General features: G+C 45.2%; 1 protein-coding gene across 1 annotated transcript in view; it reads right to left on the reverse strand.

Annotated features, from left to right (window-relative positions):
* The window catches only part of kiaa0825 (KIAA0825 ortholog), a 56,137-nt gene extending 40,591 nt beyond the window's left edge, over positions 1 to 15,546 (reverse strand). The window contains exons 1-4 of the mRNA XM_039013887.1: positions 15,501 to 15,546; positions 14,726 to 14,861; positions 1,725 to 1,893; positions 872 to 1,532 (exon numbers count right to left, since the gene is read on the reverse strand). Of these exons, the coding sequence (XP_038869815.1) occupies positions 872 to 1,532; positions 1,725 to 1,893; positions 14,726 to 14,861; positions 15,501 to 15,546 (1,012 nt within the window). The remainder of the gene's footprint in view (positions 1 to 871; positions 1,533 to 1,724; positions 1,894 to 14,725; positions 14,862 to 15,500) is intronic.

Here is a 15,546-nt window from a genome sequence, read left to right on the forward strand (position 1 = left end):
ATAAGGGGATCTATCAGATGTGACATACCATGTACAGATTTTTTGTTCCCCAGTCTCTCTGTACATCACTCCTTTCCTCCCACACAAGAGAAATGACTTCCTTTCAAATTTTTGTAAATACTTCTCAGCTGTTTCGTTCTATTATTCTCCCTAGCCCAAGGCCGATAACGTAAGGAACCATCAACTCCTAGACTTATCCTTAGCTGTGAAGTATAGGTTACAAGGCCTGTGCTCACTACCAAGGTCATCTTTGTCCGTTTTACCCTTAGTTTGCATTCATTTGCTACGAGAGAAAGCCTTAAGTGAAGCACTCTGTAGTAAAAGAGTAAAGTCCCAACTTGTGTTCAAGTGAATGGAATTTAAAGAATGTAGATAAGGATTGCTCCTTCTCCAGTGCTAGGTGTGTGCAATGAATACTCGGGGAGAAAAGGTGTAGATTCACGCGCAGAGTGCGGCAGGTGTTTCTTTCGCCTTCGCAGAAGGCAGGAATCGCAATCACAGGCAGGCAATGGTCATACACAGGTAGGCAAACAGGCAGGTGAATCAAAACTAGGACTGAAGGCTACAACTGGTTCTCACAAACGAGCTAGGAAAAGGCTTAGTGGAGTCAAAACGAACAATACCTCACAAAGGCACAAACAGAATGAACTGAACTAAATCAGGAGCTGATGAGACCAGATGAGTAACTAACACAGGTGAAATCAATGAAAGACAGGGCTACGTTCAAGAACACAAAGAAACAGGGCTACGTTCCAGAACACAACGAAACAGAACACAAGTTTGATGGCGAAAATAAATGCAGAACCTTACAGTGTGTGAGTGGGGAGAGTGTGGTACAGTTTAGAGAGAGTAACAGGTTTGCTCCACTGACCTACAGTCGCCTTGGTCCTGGCCGAGCTTTTCCTCCCCTTGCCGCCGCTCGGCGTAGTGTTGTCCTTTAGGGCGTTCTCACACTCTCTCTCCATCATGGCGCCCAGCTCCTGGGACACAGTGTTCAGGTAGGCAGCATTCAGGAAACCCAGAATGGTGTGGGGCTTGGCCACCCCATTGAGAACCTGGAGCTCCTCCCTGAGGGCCGAGCACAGGGCCGGGGCGGCAGCACGGAGCCCCAGGGCCAGCCTGTCGAAGCCCGTCTCCTTCCCACCGGGGCTGGAGGCCAGGGCAGAGTGGAGCAGAGACAGGACAGCCTGGCTCCTCAGGCCCTGGTAGCGCGTCAGCACCTCCCACTCTGGGTAGAGGAAGAACAGCTGCTGCAGACAGTAGATGCGCTGAGGGACGGGGAGGGGACAGGAAAGTCTGTCCAGCAGGTGGCGCCGCAGCCGGAGCCTTACCTCGTCCCACACCTCATGGCTCTCCAGAGCACTGTCGTCCCTGACCGTGTGGACCGAGGTGTGTGACGAGGGGCCGGGCTGCTGGGGGGTGGGCGAGGGGGTGGTGTTGGGGAAGGACACGCCACACTGGGAGGAGATGTTGTGGAGCAGCTGGAGGGTCACGTCCTCTCGCCCCTCCTCCTCGGTCCTAAGGTACTTGAGCTGAAGAGGCGGAGGAAGGATGGTTCATGGAGGAGCTATCAACATGTTTATAGGTATCAATACGATCAGCAAATCTTTTCAATGTTATGGATGGTTATTGATAAGCACATTTTGACTGGCTAGTGAACTACATAGCATTGTACATTGTAGGTTCACCCCTCTCTCATCATTATTATCATGATGTGTTATTACCAGAGCTTTCAGGAAGTCCAGAAGCTCCTGGTTTCCTGTGGCGACAGGCCTGACAGTGCTGGGGTTCCGTGGGTTAAACCACTGCAGACATTCCGTTGGGCTGGGTGGACGCTCCCCCGTCCAGGACTCACCCATCTTCCCCTGCAGTTCCTTCAGACTCTGTTCTATACTGGAGAGGGACAGAGACACACGCCACTCACAATAAACCTCTGACTGTCACCTCCATCACATACTGCATAACAGTACTGTATTCCCCCCACCTCCCTGTCCCCCCCACCGATACACACACCCCCAAACCCTGAGAGAGACACATCAGCGGTAATGAACACAGACATCAATATATCTCGGCTGTGTGTGTGTGTGTGTGTGTGTGTGTGTGTGTGTGTGTGTGTGTGTGTGTGTGTGTGTGTGTGTGTGTGTGTGTGCGTGCGTGCGTGCGTGCGTGCGTGCGTGCGTGCGTGCGTGCGTGCGTGCGTGCGTGCGTGCGTGCGTGCGTGCGTGTGTGTGTGTGTGAAGTGGTGTTACACACGTCCGATACATGTGCGTCTCCCAGTGTCACTTCTCTCGCATTCCCTCGCCACACACACACACACACACACACACACACACACACACACACACACACACACACACACACACACACACACACACACACACACACACACACACACACACACACACACACAGGCCTCCCATATTAACAGACTACCTCAGCAATTCTGTCTCCCCTTTAATCTTATCAAGAGTAGTATGTTAAGGCCCAGTTCTCTTTGACATTTTAGAGACACATTTGCATCCACCCACACACACACTCATGAAGAAGTTTCCCTTTCACACGCACATGGAGCACAAAGAAGAATGAACATTGAGAGAGAATTGACATTGATTAAAGAAAAATAAGTAAAATAACGTATTCAAATTCTGATTAAAGGTTAAATATGTCAAATGTTAAAGGTTGAAAGCATGGGGAAATATATAAGGGGGATTCGAGTAATGCAGTAAAATAGTTAACAATGTTATAATGTTGTTTGCTTTAAAGTATGAGGCATATAAACTATGTTTATTTAAGCTTAGATTAGGCCTGCAGGAGGTTGATGGTGGAAGGTTATAACGTTGAAATGTTGTATTGTTGCAATGATGAAATGTTTAAGTTGGTGGATGTTTAAGATGTAATGGGAGTGGTACATTGAGTTGGAGTAAGATTGTAATTGAGTGCGGTGAGGAAGATTCATGTTTAAGAATGAATGTTTAAAAGTTAAGGTTAATAATAAGGTACATTAAGGATGTTTGCGTGATCTGGAAATTGCCAGGTTAGAACGGTTAGGGGTGAAGTGGATGGACGTCCTGTTTAGGTGGAAAAAAGATAGGGGTTAAGGGGCAGAAAAAGCACCTTTTGGAACGAGGGCCACATTTGGTGTCAACTACTAGATACGTCATTAGGGTAGGTGTTAACCACAATGAGTTAGCAGAAAGGAAAATGGAGGGTATAAAAGAGCTAGGATTCTTTTGAAGGGGAAAAAAACTTTGAGCTTGCTAGAAGAACTTGTCGAATGCTGGATTTAAAAAAATATATATATTTTTTTAATTATATAACCTATATTTAACTAGGCAAATCAGTTAAGAACACATTATATTTTACAATTACGGCCTACCCCGACCAAACCCTAACCCCAGACGAAACTGGGCCAAGCTGGGCCAGCTGGGTTGTGATACAGCCTGGAATCGAACCAGGGTCTGTAGTGATGCCTCTAGCACTGAGATGCAGTGCCTTAGAATGCTGCGCCACTCGGGAGCCCAGGAAGAAGATTTTTGCAGTAGTTTTTTAGCTTAAAGTATATTTTGATTCGTATCATACTCAGTCAAAGTAAAATTCTAGGGGGAATCTTTAAGGGTACCTCATTGATAGAAGTTTGAAGTAGTTGTTAAAGTTTTCGACGTCGTCTGAGGGACTTATCATCCTGAGAGGGGAGCCAACAAACTGTTTATAGAGTTGTAGAAGGTAAAAAAAGATATATTATATTTTATTGGCACACCCCAAAAGGGGTTGAGTTAAGGGCACTGAAGGTTGTCTATCAATTTCATTTACTGTACATTTTTGCTTATCATTGATTGGTTGATTGATCTGGGATTGTTTTATGCCTGTTTCTGGAATTTTGAATAAACCTGCTTTATTGTTCTGTAACCCTGTGTCATCAAAGAGTCTCTCGTCTACTATAGGTTTCTGAAGTAGACTTGATTCGTTGAGGATTTTTTAGCATCTGGTTAATTCGTCTATTGGGGACTCGAGTGACTGGTGTAAAATAACCTAACCGGAGACATAGCTATAGGCGCTGAGCGCATTGGTAGACGTCGTAGGAGGAGATGATTCTGGGCTAAGCCAACCCGAGAGAGAGCACCCCATAGTGTTCTGAAGTTGAAGCTCTGGCCTGGTCGATCCTGAAGAGGCGCCGAGTTGCAGGTTGAAGCAGCATAGGCACTCGACTTCGGGGATAGCCCACTCTACTGTAAGGCCCTCGCTGTTGAGTTTAAGGGACAGTCCCTAGCTGTATACTAGCTCAGTGGTAAGGCAGAGCGGCATCTATCAGATCTGTAGGGATTAGGGCCAAGAAATAACGGAACTGCCATTGGGTAGACAGGGCCTAGTTGAGTCGTTAATCCTGCAGAGGGGGGGGAGTATTTTAGCTTTGATAAATTGACAGATTAGATATGACATTCGCGGGCTCAACATGTTTAGTCGTGTCCATGAAAAGCAATGCTAGCACTCATCTGTACGTGTGTGAGAGAGAGAGTAAGAGAGAGAGCGCGAGAGAGAAGGGAGAGTCAGAGAGAGTTAGAGAGAGAGAGAGAGAGTGAGAGAGAGAGAGAGAGAGAGAGAGAGAGAGAGAGAGAGAGAGAGAGAGAGAGAGAGAGAGAGAGAGAGAGAGAGAGAAAGAGAGAGAGAGAGAGAGAGAGAAGGGAGAGACAGAGAGAGCGCGAGAGAGAGAGACAGAGAGAGAGAGAGAGAGAGAGAGAGAGAGAGAGAGAGAGAAGGGAGAGACAGAGAGAGTAAGAGAGAGAGAGAGAGAGAGAGAGAGAAGGGAGAGACAGAGAGAGAGAGAGAGAGAGAGAGAGAGAGAAGGGAGAGACAGAGAGAGTAAGAGAGAGAGAGAGAGAGAGAGAGATATACAGAGAATGAGAGAAAAGGAAACAGTTCCATTTACTAACACCCAGCTCATTCACCACTCTGGGCCTATAAAGCTCCTCCTGCCCCCTGCGAGTCGGTGATACACACATCCAGATGTCTCCCAATGACGACACATTAAATAACCATTCAACGTGACACACTTTCATTTCAGAGGGAAAATGTGGGGCATAAAACGTTATAGACCACCAATCTGTATCCAAATTGCTGTCGATTGAATCCCGCACACGTGGTTTTAGTTGGCTAGACGAAGCTGTATGTATAGACAGTCTATTTACTTAATTTTGATGCAGAATTTGCTGACTGACAGAAAGCCAGAACACGCCAGGGGAGTGGTGATGTGTCTGTGACACCCACAGAGGACATCCAAGTGGTGACAGGTGTTGTTGGAGGGAACACACACTCTTCCACAACGATAGTCAATCGCTAGCTGTAAAAGAGCGCTAGCTCCAACTAGCTCCCCCCGCTAACGGCTTGTGTGAGAAACGCTGACAGTGCTGTCTGTAAAATGAACACAATACTCCCCCCCCCCTCCCCACCTAAAATCAATGTCTTTTTTAATTGCTGTTTGTTTTGATTGAGTAACTTCTACGCCCTTACCTTGGGTGTCACAGTGTTCAAGAATGGTACCCCATTAATGCAGAGAAAGGTTTTCTTGTGCATCATTATGTATTGCGTACACATGCATTGTTTGAATTCTGTTCACGCATACAAATTAATATAGCTCAATGTTTTTCTCCAAATGTACCAATATAGCACAAAACAAGAAATCACTAGCTCCACTCTACCAATCAAAGCAAGCCAAGCTGACATTTCACATTTCTGACAAAACTGACATTTGTTTTAGCCCACATATCTTCATGTTAAAACGTGTATAGGAGAGGCAGATAGAGGCAGTCTATTTAATGTTAGTCATAAACGTGTGATGTGTGATCTGGGCTCCACCCCAGGACTTTACTCAGACAGCAGGTCTTAAATGAGCATCCATCTGGTCCGTCAGCCAGCCTCTCAACACCATCAAAACACACCATTTTACAGCATACACCTCTCATTTTACCTCTTTCTATAGAAAGACACCCGTGCGCGAGTGAGCACATACGGCCATACACAGTCACGCACGCACGCACAGTACACACAGTACACACTTTTATATCCCACCCCTACTTCTCTCTCTCTCATCTCATCTTTTCTGCTCATCTCAGCTTTGAAGGTCCACTGTAGGATTTACAGTTTGATTGAATGTCTGTGTGCCACCTGCCAGGCTGGGGTCCAACTCAGGTTGTATGATGGACTATGTCAGAGCCCCCCCCCCCCCTCCCCCAAACACCTCACAATGTCTCACCTTTAGACCTGAGGTGTGGGAACAATCTGGAGATTAATCAACTCTACCGGATTAGCCTCGACCACAATGACTTCCACCGCACAGAGCTCACAAGCTGCAGAGCTAGACAGCTAATGCAGCGAGAGATAGAGAAAGGGAGGAGAAAGACAGCAGTTTGACACAAGGAAACACCCGGTCAATCCTCCAAGTGAAAGTAACAATGGACAGACCTGAGGTGAAAAGAACCACAGAGCTGAAGCTAAACAAAAGGCCGGGAGATGAGTGGAGGAGAAGTTTCTTTAAAGTCTCTCGACAAACATGTCCATCATATCACTCCCCACTTCCTTACCCCTTCTCACATCCCCAACGAAATGGAATTGTTTTTCAGATTGGGCTACAGCAATACCCTACAAGACAAGCCTGGGCACACCACCGCCACTCCGTCCCCACCCTCTCACCCCAAAGAAAGGAGTGATTGGAGGGCTTTTGTTAGATGGCACATTTCACAGCTCTGTGACTTACAGAAACCCAATCCTGTGATTAGTCAGTGCATTGACGTTATCTTAAGTTCCTTGTCAGAATTAATTTAGTGTGGGTGGGCTGCGGGGCTGTCTGTCAGGCTCCGGGGAGAGGAAAGCAGAGAGGGGGCAGGAAGCGATCCCTTTCAAATAAAGCCCTAGCTCCAAACTGGACCGGCCGCCTGGGAACCAAATATCTGCCCCATCAAAAGGCCCCATTCTACACGGAAACAAGAGGGAATGGGGTTCAATGAACAGCCTGAAACGGATCCCCCATTCGCCCTGCCCGTGGCCCCTCTTAGTGCCCTCAACCTTGCCAGAGACCGCAGGCATACACACACGCTGCCACACACTCGCATACACACAAACGTACGCAGACCGATGATGATATACACACATACATGTTTAAGGTACATGCAAGCACACACACTCACACACACGGCAGATATAACTATGAGAAATGTTGGCAGGCGTCTAGTGTACGCCATTTCCCTGCCTTGCAGAAAGGCGACAGCAGTGTCTGCAGTCCCTTGGCCTGCACTGCCACTTCATTAGAGGACTTTTTCTGCTGGCCTCCTGAAGTGTACCATTTGATGAAACCTAATGGATTACAGCATTTCAATTTGGGGGAGCCGGGCCCCGTTGTCAGCCTATCTTAATCTCCTTCAATTAGGGAGCAGCTCTTAGGCAAATCTCTGACATCTGAGAGCTGGGAACAGGCCAGCCAGTCTGACCCACAAATAGGTTGAAGCCTTCCTTCACGGGAGTGGGCAGTAAGAGCTCACTCGTTCTCTTTATGTCTCTCTCTGTCTCTCTCTGTCTCTGTCTCTGTCTCTCTCGCTCTCTGTCTCTCTCTCTCTCTATGTCTCTTCTCTTCTCATCGTCCGGATTCCCTTTACTCTCCTCCTCTTCCATAATTTGTCCCAGACACTGATAAATGGATTAGGCAGCAGGTGTGTGTGTATGTGTGTGTGTGTGTGTGTACGTGTGCGGCTGCCTCTGTGTGTGACAGAGGCTGACCTTGGTGAAAGTACTGTAAGAGAGGAGCCTTGCCAGGGTCTGTCTACTAGTCCCCAAATGGGCTGAGATGAGCCCAAGGCTGACTGACCAGAGGTGCAGACTGAGTGGGGATCGCCAGATTTTTTGCCCAATTCCCCATTATCTGTCCCTTTGTTCTCATAATGGTTATCCCTCTCCCATATCCACAGGAACACAAAATAACCCTTTAATGCTTAGAAGGAAGAAAAATGCCTTGGCCTTCAGTAATAAGCCTTGAATTACCTACCCAAGGGTTTTCGTTTCAAGATGTGGAATCTTCAATTATTTTGTTCCCATTTTCCCCCCAAAAAGAGGGCGAGAAAAGGGGGGGGATGAGACGCAAACGCTAATGGTACCAGAGTGAGAGGCTTTGTTCAGCCGCCACATTTAGCCTGTCCCTCATCATCTATACTCGCCCTCACAGCAGCACAAAGGATAAAAGAGCTGAAATATAGATTTCTCTCTCTACTCCTCCTCCCCCTCCCTCCCTCCTTCACTATGCCCGGTCTCCTCTGGTTCCTCTCTCTCTCCCTCCCTCCCTCAATATGTGCCATCAAAATATTGAGAGCCTAGTCCATTTCACTCTGTCCTGAGTGTGGTATTTTCAAAGAGAGAGAGAACGAACGAAAGAGAGCGACAGACATAGACTCGGGTGGCCTGTCTAGCCATCTCATGTGGGAATTGGAGCAGAAGTTCTCATCAAAGGGGCTTTCACACACCTCAAAATGAGTCAGTGGTAACTGGTTGGAAAAAGCAGGTGTAATGTTCCCTTTGATGTATAAATCCTAAAACGGGATATGCTTAAACTGTCTATGCAAGATTTACATAACAGTCAGTCTGGGCACATATCTTAAGATTCACTCCTTTACTATAAGTGAATAATGTTATCATGCTGTATCATAACTGAATACAAACGGATGGAGTACGAACAAAAGAGGGAGACAGACAATCAAAGGCTCTTAATCTGCAATGTTGCTGTAAAAGCATGTTCTTTCACATAGGTTGAAGAAGAGCTCCTCATTGTAAATGGCAAATTGAGATGAGTGAATTTTCTAAAGCTTGAGGGCTCTGCTCCGTGATGTTTTCAAAGATAATTGACTTCTTCAAGCTCACAAAAGATCAGAATGTAAACAACGAGCATCTTAATCAACCATTCACTTCTCAAATGAACCTTTAATAACTGTAAACTCACACTGATGTTTCTGACAGATACTTGGCAACGGCTAGGAATGCTCATTAGTAACAGAACACACGCACACGTACGCACGCACGCACGCACACACACACACACGCAAATGGTTTCAGCAGCTATCTTTAACAACGTGCTGGAATATTAAACTTACAAGAGAGTTGGATGCTACAAGGCCAGACCTTGTTGTAGAGTCTTCTCAATGTTAAAGGCCCAATGCAGCTGTTTTTTTTTATCTCAATATCAAATCATTTCTGGGTAACAATTAAGTACCTTACAAAAATTGCTTTTTAGCAAGAGTAATTTCTCACGAAATAATTTTGCTAGGACTGTCCGGAAGTGGTCTGAGTGCAGGGGAATACTGATAATCCCTGTCAAAATCCAAACTAGCTGTTATTGGCAGAGAGGTTTGGAACTCTCTTTCTTATTGGTCTATTAAGTAATTTACCGCCTGGTGACGTCACTAAGCAGCAGTGGTGATTTTTGCACTATAACGGTGACAAACAGCGCCCACAAACTGTTAGGGCCTACATAAAGCTGTCCCAACAGCAGAGTCCCACCACCTTACCACCGCTGCACCTGGCTATCAGCGGAGCCTTGTCTGGCAGCGAAACAGTTCATTCTGCCTCATTTACTGCCGTTTAAAAAAACATAGCTGATATGGCTGACTTGCTTAAACAAATGTAGTTTCTACTGACAATTGAGATGTACAAACTATGGCACAAAGGGCCGACATGCGGATAAGAGGCAATCCGTAATTTCGATTAAGACATTAATGAGCGAGCCAGGACAGACGTATATACTATATATTTGTTCAGCACTTTTGAAATGTACAGCGACAGAATTCAGAACACAGGCCGGTCTTACAGTGATTTCCCTGTACACCAAGTCAGAACAGTAGGATAAATAAAGGGGGCATATAAGCAGACAATGAAAGCTCTTACAATATTAGATGATGACATTTCTCAAAAACCGGTTATAGGCTACATGTGCACCGCCAAGTCAGAACAGTAACATCAGGCGAAATTAAGAGGTGAAAATAGACCAAATAATTAGGGTGAGGCACATGGGCTACTAACAGCTTACTACACAACATACACTTAGTATGACTTTCTTCGCGACAGTATACGTATCTCCCTGGCGTATTACATAATTTATGCAGCAGCATATAAGACAGTTTTGGACTCACGTTGTTGTGATGTGCTCACAGTCTGAGCTTGTTTATTCCCGACTTCCCAGTTGCAATGCTTGCAGTTAGCCATTGTCACCGATTCCTTCCAAACCCCTCATTGTTGAATTTGTGATTTCCAACTTGTTGTGTAATGTTTATGTCTAATGGCCGATGAGCAACGATACGTTTAATCTATAATTTCTCTTCATTATTTCTCTTCATATGACAAGGATTAAAACGGATTTGCCAGTAGATTGTCAACTTGATTCATGATGATGACTGCTAGCTAAGATTTTGAAAGTATGATGTTGACATGATCAGTCCAATCAAAGCTACAGTATAACGTGATTTGACGTAATTTTATCTGTGACCAATGACCTTGAGCCTTCTTGGAAGGGCACTACTAATGAAATTCTATGGCAGGAGCCACAGGGCTTGAATGTTGATGTCTACCCCTACTACTTGGCCGTGTCATAGTGTCCCCATGAGTGACAGAACACTGAGCCAATCACGGCGCAACGCTCCTATTTTCTGCTGGCTTGCTCCACCACCACAGAAAGCACTGAGCTAGGCTGAAACACCTGCATTTTGGAGCTGCCTTACTCAAGAAAACTAATGCATGACACAAGTAATTTTTCCAACAATTGTTTAGACAGATTATTTCATTTATTATTCACTGTATCACAATTCCAGGGGGTTAGAAGTGTCAGAGTCTAGGTGATGTGGGTAAGGCGGAGTCAGGCGCAGGACACAGAGATGAGTAATAATAGTAACTTTACTCAAAAATAATCTTCCAACAAGGAGAACGAAAATCCAGAATCACATAAACGAGACAAATGACAACAATAAACACGCACAAAATCATGATGGCTCCAGAGGGTTAAATAGGGAAAATAAATAAAAACGTAATGGGAACCAGGTGTGTACAATCAAAACAAAACAAATGGAAAAAGAAATGTAGATTGGTTGAGGCTAGAAAGCCGGTGACGATGACCGCCGAACGACGCCCGAACAAGGAGAGGCACCAACTTCGGCGGAAGTCGTGACAACAAGTTTACATACACTAAGTTGACTGTGCCTTTGAACAGCTTGGAAAATTCCAGAAAATTATGTCATGGCATTAGAAGCTTCTGATACACTAATTGACATCATTTGAGTCAATTGGAGGTGTACCTGCGGAAGTATTTCAAGGCCTGCCTTCAAACTCAGTGCCTCCTTGCTTGACATCATGGGAAAATCAAAAGAAACCAGCCAAGACCTCAGAAAAAAAATTGTACACCTCCACAAGTCTGGTTCATCCTTGGGAGCAATTTCCAAATGCCTGAAGGTACCACGTTCATTTGTACAAACAATAGTATGCAAGCATAAACACCATGGGACCACGCCGCCGCCATAACGCTCAGGAAGGAGACGCGTTCGGTCTCCTAGAGATGAACATACCTTGGTGCAAAAAGTGCAAATCTATCCCAGAACAAGAGCAAAGGACCTTGTGAAGATGCTGGAGGAAACGGATACAAAAGTATCTATATCCACAGTAAAAAGAGTCCTATATCGACATAACCTGAAAGGCCACTCAGCGAGGAACAAGCCACTGCTCTGAAACCGCCATAAAAAAGCCAGACTACGGTTTGCAACTGCACATGGGGACAAAGATCATACATTTTGGATGTCCTCTGGTCTGATGAAACAAAAATAGAACTGATTGGCCATAATGACCATCGTTATGTTTGGAGGAAAAAGGGGAGGCTTGCAAGCCAAGGAACACCATCCGAACCGTGAAGCACGAGGGTGGCAGTATCATGTTGTGGGGGTGCTTTGCTGCAGGAGGGACTGGTGCACTTCACAAAATAGATGGCATCATGAGGAAGGAACATTATGTTGATATATTGAAACAACATCTCAAGACATCAGTCAGGAAGTTAAAGCTTGGTTGCAAATGGGTCTTCCAAATGGACAATGACCCCAAGCATACTTCCAAATTTGTGGCTAAATGGCTTAAGGACAACAAAGTCAAGGTATTGAGTGGCCATCACAAAGCCCTGACCTCAATCCCATAGAAAATGTGTGGGCAGAATTGAAAAAGCATGTGTGAGCAAGGAGGCCTACAAACCTGTCTCAGTTACACCAGCTCTGTCAGGAGGAATGGGCCAAAATTCACCCAACTTATTGTTGGAAGCTTGTGGAAGGCTACCCGAAACATTTGACCCAAGTTAAACAATTTAAAGGCAATGCTACCAAATACTAATTGAGTGTATGTAAACTTCTGACCCACTGGGAATGTGATGAAAGAAATAAAAGCTGAAATAAATTATTCTCTCTACTATTATTCTGACATTTCACATTCTTAAAATAAAGTGGTGATCCTAACTGACCTAAGACAGGGAATTTTTACTACGATTAAATGTCAGGAATTGTGAAAAAACTGAGTTTAAATGTATTTGGCTAAGGTGTATGTAAACTTCCGACTTCAACTGTATATACACTACCGTTCAAAAGTTTGGGGTCAGTTAGAAATGTCCTTGTTTTTTAAAGATAAGCACATTTTCTGTCTATTAAAATACCATCAAATTGATCAGAAATACAGTGTAGACATTGTTCATGTTGTAAATTACTATTGTAGCTGGAAATGGCAGATTTTTTATGGAATATCTACATAAGTGTACAGAAGCCCATTATCAGCAACCATCACTCCTGTGTTCCAATGGCACGTTGTGTTAGCTAATCCAAGTTTATAATTTTAAAAGGCTAATTGATCATTAGAAAACCCTTTTGCAATTATGTTAGCACAGCTGAAAACTGTTGTCCTGATTAAAAAAGCAATAAAACTGTCCTTCATTAGACTAGTTGAGTATCTGGAGCATCAGCATTTGTGGGTTCAATTACAGGCTCAAAATTGCCAGAAACAAAGACCTTTCTTCGGGAACTCGTCAGTCTATTCTTGTTCTGAGAAATGAAGGCTATTCCATGCGAGAAATTGCCAAGAAACTGAAGATCTCGTACAACGCTGTGTACTACTGCCTTTACAGAACAGTGCAAACTGGCTCTAACGAGAATAGAAAGAGGAGTGGGAGGCCCTGGTGCACAACTGAGCAAGAGGACAAGTACATTAGAGTGTCTAGTTTGAGAAACAGACACCTTACAAGTCCTCAACTGGCAGCTTCATTAAATAGTACCCGCAAAACCCCAGTCTCAATGTCAACAGTGAAGAGGTGACTCCGGGATGCTGTCCTTCTAGGCAGAGTTGCAAAGAAAAAGCCTTATCTCAGACTGGCCAATAAAAATAAAAGATTAAGATGGGTAAAAGAACACAAACACTGGACAGAGGAACTCTGCCTAGAAGGCCAGCATCCCGGAGTCGCCTCTTCATTGTTGACGTTGACACTGGTGTTTTGCTGGTACTATTTAATGAAGCTGCCAGTTGAGGACTTGTGAGGCTGCTACAGTTGAGGACTTGTGAGGCTGCCACTGCCACTGGTCAGTCCAACACCGCCGCAACTTCAGCAGCGGCAACTGGCCCGTCCGACTACGACGCAACTTCGGCAGCTGCATCAGGTTCTGATCAACCCGCACTGCGTTCCTGTGATCGTCCTCGAGGCCGGTGTCGTTGGGGGGGTTACTGTCACGGATCCCTCCGGAACTTTCATTAGAGATTAGTACTTGATTAGTACTTCCCACAGATTAGTACTTGAATAAGTGTGCCCTTTGGTTTCCATTGGGCTGTCCATTATTGTTACATTGTCCGTTGGTGCGTGTGAGTACCTGTGCTTTGTGTTTTGGCTTCGTGCCATTGTCGATTGCGCAGATGATTACGGGTCTCGTCCCGTGTGTTAATCATTGTGCGCGTGTGTTATTTATTCGAGGTACTTCTCGCTCTTTTGTTTGGGTTTCAATCCTGTGTTTTGTAACGTGTTTGTTTGCCCTTCGTTCCCGTGCACGGCACGCCGTAATTTGGGTAGAATAAAAAAAACTATTACGCATTCCTACGTCTGTCTCCCGATCCTTCATGCCAACGTGACAGACAAGAACATCTCAGCTCAAAACTGTGTGTGTGTGTACGTGGGTGTATGTGTTTGTACGTGGGTGTACGAGTGTGTATGAGTGTGTCCCTGTCTGTCTGCCTATGTGTGTAGTGCCTGTGTCCAAACTCTCGAGTTTCACCTCCTGTCAGAAAAACTTTGACATTAAGAAAACCTCAGTGTGGAATAGACGTATCCTCGGGGCAACCCATCAACCAAAAAAGATTCTCGGGATGACACGCTCCTTTCTCTACCAAGCATCCCATTCTACCAAGCATCCCACCAGGTGGCATGGTGCCCAACTTTGCCCACATCCACTGCTGCATAGAGCCTTCGCTGACTGTGCTCACATTCCCATAGAATGACCTGACCCGAGTCCGTATTCATAACCATCTCAGAGTAGGAGTGGATGATCTAGTATAAGTTGTTATAAGCCTTTTGAATCATAATGAATAAGAAGGGGGGACCTGATCCTAGATCAGCACTCCTACTCTGGAACACTTGGTGTATATACCGGCCGTGGACAAACTCTTGTTCCTAGTTATGGTGGTCCTGAGAGACACTGACCTGCAGGCATTGAGTTTGAGTTTGTCCTCTGTGTCTCGGAGCAGCTGTTGGATATCCAGCTCGCTGGGAAGCCCAGGAAGCAGGAGCTCTACAAAGGCATGATCCTGTGGAAGGTCCCCCTGCCATTCCATCCTGCCTGGGGCACAGCGAGAGAGAAGGAGGAGAGTGAGAACGAACAGAGAATAATGGAAAATGTATTTTCTCACAAAAACAACAAACAAGACGTTGTCAGTATCACAGACTAAAAATGCTTTGGTTCAATGGATGTTTTTCTTGGAGAAAAAAAAAATCAATAGGTCTCTTGTTTAGCTCTTATTGAATGCATTATGTACACAGTAAATAATGAATGTACCAAAATGAAGCCATCACATTTTAAGATATTTTATCAAATAGACCATGGATGGACCATGGTCCAAACACACGCGCTCACACACGCGTGCACACACACCGCCACAGCATATGAGACATGGTAATTTGATTTCTCCTCGAACAAGATTGTTATCAGGAGCCGTAAATCAACTGCACCTGAAACAAGAGGCAACTTAAATATGTTCCGCCACATCCCTCTCCTCTGTTCCACTTACAGTAGGGGGACCCCTGATTAAAATGCATAGCTTCTAAGTATTATCAGACAGTGACACTACAACCAGTTAACGTAAAAAAGGTAAATAAATAACTAACAAGAAAGGGGACTCTTCACTGCAGGCTTAAATAAATAATCCATCTCGGTTCACCTCAGTATGACGCCCCCTTGGTGCTTAACACATCCTCGAACAGCCAATCATGCGCTGGCGGGGCTCGGCCCATATCAACACCGTCAT

The sequence above is a fragment of the Salvelinus namaycush genome, chromosome 18, assembly GCF_016432855.1.
Source record: "Salvelinus namaycush isolate Seneca chromosome 18, SaNama_1.0, whole genome shotgun sequence".
NCBI classification, from domain to species: Eukaryota; Metazoa; Chordata; class Actinopteri; order Salmoniformes; family Salmonidae; genus Salvelinus; species Salvelinus namaycush.